General features: G+C 30.4%; 1 protein-coding gene across 1 annotated transcript in view; it reads left to right on the forward strand.

The window, feature by feature from the left end:
• Window positions 1-10,000, forward strand: part of LOC137621727 (cadherin-related hmr-1-like) — a 315,706-nt gene that overhangs the window by 9,698 nt on the left and 296,008 nt on the right. The window contains exons 4-5 of the mRNA XM_068352241.1: window positions 695-832; window positions 3,825-6,702. Coding sequence (XP_068208342.1) covers window positions 695-832; window positions 3,825-6,702 — 3,016 coding nt within the window. The remainder of the gene's footprint in view (window positions 1-694; window positions 833-3,824; window positions 6,703-10,000) is intronic.

Below are 10,000 nucleotides of genomic sequence, written 5' to 3' on the forward strand. Positions count from 1 at the left end.
TCTTTGATATATTTAATTGTCGCTCACACCTAAACCCTTATCAATATCTGAATAAGAACTATATAAACTATCAATAAGGGATTTTGAATCTATACCTGTATGATTTCAGTGTAATCTCTTTTCTACTACAATAAAATTTCTAAAGTAAATTTCAAATGGGAATGACAACATAAATATAAATATCCTAATCTAACGGTTTGTATCTCACAATACAAATGATAAAAGACAAATTGATTTATAAGCTTTGTGTGAGTTAAAGAAAAAAAAATGAGTGCTATACATATTGTAGTGAATAATGAGTTCGTCTGTGAAAGGGTGTGATCAAATTTTGTCAGTTTACATAAATGTCAGTGCAAGTTAAATTATGGTCTCTTATTTTAGACAGTGTACGCGACGCGTCAAAATTACAGCTAGTCACTTAGATATGCATACAAACGCACTCCCTTCTAATCAGGGTATGACTATTCCTCTCACCTTAATCCTAAGTATGGCGAGACCTCAACGTGACCGGATATATATATATATATATATATATATATATATATATATATATATATATATATATATATATATATATTGTCAGACACTAGCACCTTATTATATAGGGGTAATAGTGTTTCCCAAATAAAATAATACTAAGCCAAGCAAATGAACGTTATTTAAATGTAAACCTGAATTTCACTTACTTTGATAGGTAGAAGCCAAGGATCCAGATGAAGTGGACCAGATGAGTCTCCGCTATTCCATAAGCGGAGATGGAGTTGACGGTTATCTCTCTGGCGATGCTTACTTTTCCATCAATTCTAGAAGCGGTGATCTTGTTCAACTCAAGGTAAGGGTGTTAGGATACAGTATATTGTATTTTGAGACTGAGTAGCTTTTGACATATAGTAATTATGGAAATCTATTATCCAGTAATAATTGAGATATGAGCATTTCAAATAAAACAGGCATGAATAAAACAAGCTTAATTTCGTGGTTGGAATGCCGAAAACATATTGGAGAAAGGGTACAAACGCAGAATTGGACTCATTTTACATCTAATTTCTTGTAGGGAAAACTTAATCAATTAACTATATTACCTTTCCCTTTATATAGTGTCAAAAAGGAGTTTTTGAAGGGATATTTTCAGATACAGAATAGGTACGAATTGGTACCATTTCAATCAACTGGCTTCGTATACATATTATGGTTAACACCCTTCCACTATTTCTATCATAAATTACAAAGCTTTATGTCATATCCCGAGGACATACAGTGGGCGCCAAAACTGATGCAACAGATTGCAAAATTAATCGTACTTAGTTCGTTAGAAACTCTCTGGGGGCTGCCGTTTAGTATATTTTATTCCAATTATTTTCATCCTTTTTATTTGATGATAGATATCGGAGATTAACTGTAGAGTCACAGATGGTATTTCCTCAGCGAATGGTCATTGTTAATTCAATAAATTTCCATTAGAAGAAGAAAAAGAATTTCTCCGTAGAAATATCTGTGGCTGCTCTACGTGTGTTAACGAGAGTTCAACATTATATGGAAGCAGAAAGGAGTGCATATAAGCATTATCCTAATGTAATTTGAAAATGAACTTTCTACTTTTATAGCTAACGTTACATCGAAAGTTATTATGATATCTTTTGATAACATACAAAGAAGTTTAGCGTCTGAATAATAAAATATAAATAAGACACGATTTGGTGTAAAAATAAGAAACGAAATCCACGTTGTTTGCCCTGAACGCATGGTATCAGAGTTAGGCCTTTTTCAATAATCAAAGAAATATATTTGCCAGCTTGTTATGAAAAATTGAGTTTTTTAGATTTCTACATGAGTTTATTTGCTTTTGTGGAAAATCAAACACATATTTATAAAGCTCATGATAATGAAACCTAATTAATGGAAGATTCTGTTTACAACTATGCAGAGTTCGAATTAACTTAATTTTTAATAACAAGCTAAAACATATATTTCCTCGATTATTGAAATAAGCCTATGTAATCAATGCGTTTATCGAATTTTTCCTTTTTTTCTTACGCTAAATCGTGTCTTATTTATTTCCTTATTCTGATGCTAAGCTTCTTTGCAATTTATCAAAAGGAACCATAATAACTTTCGACTAAACGCTGGAAAAGTAAAAAGTTAAATTACAATTTACCTTACGCCATTGCTTATAAGCAGGCCTTCCTGTTGTCATTTAATGTTGAACTCTCGTTAACACACGTTGAGCCACCGCAGATGTTTGGGGATTTTTTCTCTCTTTGAAAAACAACAGTTATTGAAATAATGACTATTTGTTGAGGAAATACCTACTGTGACTCTACAGTTATTCACAAATACTTATCATCAATAAAGAGGATGATAATTGAATCAAATATGCTAATTAGCAATCCCAGAGAGTTTCTAAAGCTTATTCATAACCACTGTTCTTAAGTGTCAGTGATCACTGTGTTCGTCACGTGTATGTGACTACGGCTGATACTTCGGCGCCTGGGTTGAGCCCCTCACTTGGTATGCATTGGCAGGCAACTCCGGTATTAAGGTAAATTAATAACGCTCTCCCACCTAGTATGACACAGTTGCTGATTCATAGGTTGGGTTGGTAATGCTACGTATGTGTCAAGGGTCGAAACCGAAGCCAAAACTGGAGTCCAAACGGTTGGATCTTAGAAGCAACATTTAGGACTACCAATCACTCTCCACTTCTCTGTTGAATCTAGATGCATTTTTGGTTGGTTATGTTTAAGGATACGAATATTTTCAATTTATATTCTATTGATACTGCACATTTTTGTGCTTCTTGGCTAACATAATAAGTAATACACTATGGTATTAAATATTTATTTCCACATTGCTCAAAGTATACATATGTAATGTTGGTAGTACTGTGTTGACAGCAAATTTCAAGTTGTTTCGTCACTATAATTTGAAATAACTACTATACTTTTAAATAATTACTATTACCATATTTTTTTCATGGTTTTTATGGATATAAATTTGTTAGATTCATCTTGTTTGTTAGAGATTACAATGTAAAGGAAAAATAAGATTTAGAGATACGAGATGCAGTTGCCGATTAGTGAATTTTGTTGTATCTGAAATTTGTTGTATCAGTTTTGACGCCGACTGTACCAGTAGTCAGTGTATTCAAAGAAAAAATAAGCCTTATAATCCTACATGTTACTTTCATCGAACATATATACGTAACAATTTCTGTAGACTAACTTGTATATCTTAGTCTTATACAACTATTCCCAGCTTGTTCTAGCTGATACTTTACCACACAATGTCATTCACGTCCCCCTTATCATTATTACCTCCGCCAACGAAGCTGGGAGGAGGTTATGTTTTTAGTCTATTTATTTATTTCTTTGTCTCTCTGTCTGTAGACAGGATTACGTCAAAAATACTTATTGGATTTTGACGAAATTTTCACCACGAATAGATCTTGAGTCATGGACGACCATATTTTATTTTGCAGATGATCCAAATCAGGATTTAGATTCAATATCCAGATTTACATTTTTCACAATTTTAATGATTACGTCAAAACACAGTGACGGATTTTGACGAAAATTCCACACAGGTAGATCTTAGGCCGTGGGAGACTCTATTAACCTTTGGTGAGGCCAATAAACACTGATTTTTCTTCTTCTTCTCCTCCTCGTCCTACTCCCCCTTCCTCTTCTTCTTCTTCTTCTTCTTCTTCTTCTTCTTCTTCTTCTTCTTCTTATTATTATTATTATTATTATTATTATTATTATTTTTATTATTATTATTATTATTACAGATACCTTATAAAGAATCGTATTTTTACTTATCTACAGGCTCTGGATCGAGACCCTCCAAATGGGAAACGATTTTGGAGATTGATTGTGAGAGTGGAAGATGGACAAAAGAACTGGAAGCCAAAAGAACAATCATACTATTTAGGGAACCATTTCCAAACGAGTGAAGAACATAATCAACCTCTGAACATGGATTTTGAGTACCAAAAAGACCAGGGGAATTTCCTGTATTCTGGTGGAATTAAATTTGAAGATGATTTAGAACATAATTACATGGATGGTGAATATAATACCTGGTATTCTAAAGGCAATATAAATTCACGATTCAAATTGGATACGGGAATAAAGAAGGATAGTTTTACTGCTTTAACTACCATGAACCGAAAGAAGAAACGGATGAGAGAGTCTAACGAAAGTCCACTATCTAAGAAAAGGCGCTTTTTTAATAGTGACATTCTTAGTTCAGCAAAAGTGAAGACGGTTAACAGTCAAAGACCGCAAGCTGCATTTACATTCCAAGTGGATGATAAGCAAAGTCATAAAGCTAATGATCACATCATTACGATTGAAAGACACCCTGTAGAAGTAAACACACCAGATAATCAGGAGGAAATCACATTTGGTTTTAGTAAAGTGCAGACAAGAGATCCAAATAGATATAAGAAAACCGAATTTAATTATAATTACCAGTTAGATATTTCTGATATTCTGGTAAACACCATGGCTGAACAAGTTACTGGAAGTGTTGAAAAAAGTAGTAAACAAAACCTAGTAAACAATGAGAAGAAGAGACATATCAAAAGGAATGAAGAAACCATTGAAAGTAGATCAAACAATCTTATGCTGGTTTCAAACAAATCCATGCAAGAATTCATGTTACATGAAAGTAATTTGAAGAAAAGTTTAGATCACAATGATGATAAAATAAACAAGTCTTTTCCTAAGAGAGGAGATGATAATCACGAGCCGATAATTGAAACATTGGAGTCATTGGATATTCCTGTGGATGAGAATAGAAATCATAACCCACATAGCAACGAAAATACCATCTATACGGTCGAGAAAGCAAAAAATCCAGAATCAAGTAGGAAAATAGAATTCAAGGATGTCCATATTCCCAGACACCAATCTATGTTTCCTTCAGACAGCTCCAAGATGAATAAGATACGATTTTCTTGGAATAAAAGGATAGAAACAGATCAGATTAACCATGGGAAGGGAATGAGAATGACTAGATTTCTACGTAAACACAGAAGAAGTATAAGGGATGTTCACATTCCTGGTGAGATAATGTTTCCAGGAGATCAAACAAGCCACGAGTATAATTCAGAAAGACGGCAAAACTTGATTCGTTATAAGAAAGCGACAACTGAGCATATAAATATTTCTGATGCACACTCACATTCCGTTGATGCTATCATTGAGGAAAAATATACTTCTGGAAATAAAATAGCTTCTTATAGTAACATATCAACAATATTACATTATGGTAAAGGTGTAGGTCTAACATCCTTGAATGTTATAGATCCTAAATACAAACCAAATGAAAATAGTTCTATAAATATACATTCCATCAGAAATCCCGTTACAAGTAAAAGGAGTATTTTTGAATGGAAAATTAGTGATAAACCTCATGGAACCTTAGCCTTCCAAGAACAGGACAACAAACGCCGCAAAAACTCCTCAGCGAGTTTGGATAGGAACCGTTTCCACAAAACATCAAAGAGAAGAAAAGGTATAAAGACTTACGACTCGACGAATGCCAGGCTTAGAACTGTATCTTTATTGACAAAGAGAAGTGACTTCGATCAAGAACTTTCTTCATCAGCTTTCATTAAGAGACTTAACTCTAAACCTCCCACCTTCCCGTTCTTAGATAAACATAATCAGCATTACGATAATGGCAAAAAAGATTCCGGTTTTGGAGAGCAAAAGAGATTCAAGCATTTTGTTGTGCATAAAAGAGATTTAGGTTTAAATCACAGGGAGAAAGACTCGATCCCTGAGACAAGATTTCACAAATTTCACAATATTCCAAAGGATTCGATAACGAAAGACATCCATCAGCTGTTATATTCTTCAAGGAATAAACCTTTGCATCCGTTGTATTCTTCTGAAAGCGTGATAAATAGCAGATATTCCCCAAATTATGCAAAAACACTCTTGGCAAACGCCGGCGATGGTAATATTTTTCCTCCTTTCTCTCTCATCAATTCAGAGGATCAGGAACACAATTTTTTTCTCCAAAAATATTGTAAAATATATTCTCACAAATTACAATCTTCCAAACTGTCCTCCGGAAAACTATTAGATACCTCTAACAAGGTGAAAACCATTGCTGAGGAATTAATAAATTCACCTGAAACTACCATAATAAAACCACCTCACTGGTCTCAGGATAGTGGCAGAAAATACCTCTATGAGTATAAGGCTAACTATATTGACTCTGATCTTTTAGAACCTCCCATTGTAACTGCCAATTGGAAACGAAATCAAGTGCTAAATGACTTCTTGATATTTTCTAGAGTGAACCGAAACGCTAATAGGAACCAAAAGAGAAACATACATGATTTACATGTTACGTCATGGGTAACTGCTGTCGAAAGCATGAGGACAGGTAAAAATGGCCTGAGTGACAAAATATCATTCAGAAGGAAAAGAAACACAAACAATAATATCAATCGAATTGTAAACGCTGTCAATTTGGATGATAATGGAGACTTGAAGAAAGAAGATTCATGCCCAAAGCCAACGGACTCTTTCAACGAACATGTCAGTCAAAATATATATCAGGGAGATATTAGGGTTCATTCAGCTGAAATGACGGTGACTATAATAGTGAAAGATATCAATGATAACCCACCTGTGTTTTCAAACGTCACAATGTTTGGTGAAATACAAGAGAATGGACCAGCAGGTAAGATTCATTTTGATGAAGTTTGTAATAAAACCCACAATTAAAAGGAGTATATTGTCGTATCAACTGCATAATACCTGTATGTTTAGGTTTTGACTACAGAAGCACACAAACCCACACCCACACACACACACACACACACACACACACACACACACATATATATATATATATATATATATATATATATATATATAGGCCTATATATATATATATATAGGCCTATATATATAGGCCTATATATATATATATATATATATATATATATATATATATATATATATATATATATATATATACATATATATATATATATATATATATATATATATATATATATATATATATGTATATATATATATTTATATATATATATATATATATATATATATATATATATATATATATATATATATAAATATATATATATATATATATATATATGTATATATATATATATATATATATATATATATATATATATATATATATATATATATATATATATCAGAGGATAAATGCTTGTAGAATTTGCTGAAAAAAAATCTTAATAGCATGAATACCTTTTTATACAAAACAACATAGAAAATGAGCATGAAGAAGCCCAGATGGAGAAACAGAAAACACTTCTGTAAAAAGCGAAAATTTCTACGAAATTAGCTTAGCAATAAAAAATATATACATGATAAAATGGAACAAGCAAAGAAAAAAATGAACAGTAATTTAAACAATTATATATTGGATTTAGAACAAGTAACACCGCAGGTGATTAATAGTACCTGAGATTTGATAAACGTCTATTTCTTAGCTTTTACATTTTTATTTTCATAATCAGAGCCTAGGAGAATGATAATAACAATTTGTATAAATGTAAGTTGAAATATTAATTTTTCGATATGATGCATGAAGAGAAATCGCATTTTAAACGATATTTAAGAAAATCAAAGGAGAAGAACGCATGAAATATAATATAAGATCAAAATAAAATAAATCAAAGATTCCGTGCTGGAAACTCCTATGAACTGAAATCAGATACGGTATACAACTTGTAGGTTGTCTTGCCTATTTTAAGTTTACCTTGTGGCGGTGAATAGCGTCCGGTTAGTTTTATTAAGTGACCTCATTCGTCTGCATAGATACGATATATTTATATTTTGGTTCGCATTGCAAGTTCGGTAATATCACTAGTAAGAGGAAAGTACTAACTCCAATCAAGAGTTTTCACTTTTCTCATTCGTATACATAATGCACTTAGCCCAGTATACGATACATCACAACGATCACAAATATCTATGTATGACCATCACCTAACGTCTGGGGAAAACGTTTCCCTTTTGCCATTTTCATGCAATAACAAGGCCAGGTTAACTTTCAATTTGTTGAGGATTCCAAATAAGTCATGAATATGAAAAGAGGATAATTTTGGAATAACGAAAAATAGAACATAACTTAGGTTTAAATTGTGACACTAGGTACAAGCAATTGAGGAAAATCCGACAAGGATCCCTCCATTAACTTGGATTATTGTACTTGTTTCTGACCAGCAAATTCTATGACTTAACCTTAACATGTTGTATGCCAAAGCATTATCAATAGGTCCCTTGGAGACGGTAATCTTATGCTTTTTTATCCTGACAAAAATACAATCAGATGTAGGGCTTACAAGTTACTGATCTTAGAATTCTACGTTTTACTCATTACTTCTTATATATTGCTTATTTATCCTTTTATTTCTTTTCCTCACTGGGCTACCTTCGCTGTTGGATCCTTAGGACTTGTAACATCATACTTTTCCAACTAGTGTTAGTAGTTACCTAGCACTCGTACATGTATATCCACACACAAAAACTTATTTATACATACATATATATATATATATATATATATATATATATATATATATATATATATTTATATATATAAATATATATATATATATATATATATATATATATATATATATATATATATATATATATATATACTGCATATACAATATATATTTATATATATATATATATATATATATATGTATATATATATGTTTATATATATATATATATATATATATATATATATATATATATATATATATACATATATATATACATATATCTATATATTTAATCATATATATATATATATATATATATATATATATATATATATATATATATATATATATATATATATATATATATATATGAGCATATATCACAAGCACACGTGATTTCAATCAATGTAAATATCACCCACGAATGGCATTTAATACCGAATTCTATCTTGGGAATATATATCCACTTAGAATTAATTTTATGGTAACAGCTTCTGGCCGGGTAGAGATTCGAACCCCCACCTGTTTGGCTGGAAACTATGCCTGCAGAGACCTTACCGACTGAGCTATCAAGAGAGATAAAAGTTTATGACAAGATCCCGTACATATTCCTGTCGAATTAAAAAATCTGTTCATAGACTTGAAATCACGTGTGCTTGTGATATATGTTCATTAAAATAACCACGTGTTGCAAACTCTGATTCAGCTATCATGGTGGAGATGGGTTTATTTCAAGTCTATGAACAGATTTCTGAATTCGACAGGAATATGTACGGGGACTTGTCATAAACTTTTATCTCTCTTGATAGCTCAGTCGGTAAGGTCTCTGCAGGCATAGTTTCCAGCCAAACAGGTGGGGGTTCGAATCTCTACCCGGCCAGAAGCTGTTACCATAAAATGAATTCTAAGTGGATATATATTCCCAAGATAGAATTCGGTATTAAATGCCCTTCGTGGGTGATATATATATATATCTATATATATATATATATATATATATATATTCATAAATTTCTTTAATGTATATATATATATATATATATATATATATATATATATATATATATATATATATATATATTTATATATATATATGTATATATATATATATATATATATATATATATATATATATATATATTCATATTTATATATATATATGTATATATAAATTGCATGTATATATATATATATATATATATATATATATATATATATATATATATATATACATATATATATATATTTATTTATATATGTATATATATATATATATATATGTTTATAAATAAATATATGTATATATATATATATATATATATATATATATATATATATTTATGTATATATATATATATATATATATATATATATATATATATATATATTAATATATATTTATATATATATAAATATGTATATACAAAAATTGTATATATATATATATATATATATATATATATA

Source organism: Palaemon carinicauda, chromosome 28 (assembly GCF_036898095.1).
Source record: "Palaemon carinicauda isolate YSFRI2023 chromosome 28, ASM3689809v2, whole genome shotgun sequence".
Taxonomy (NCBI): Eukaryota; Metazoa; Arthropoda; class Malacostraca; order Decapoda; family Palaemonidae; genus Palaemon; species Palaemon carinicauda.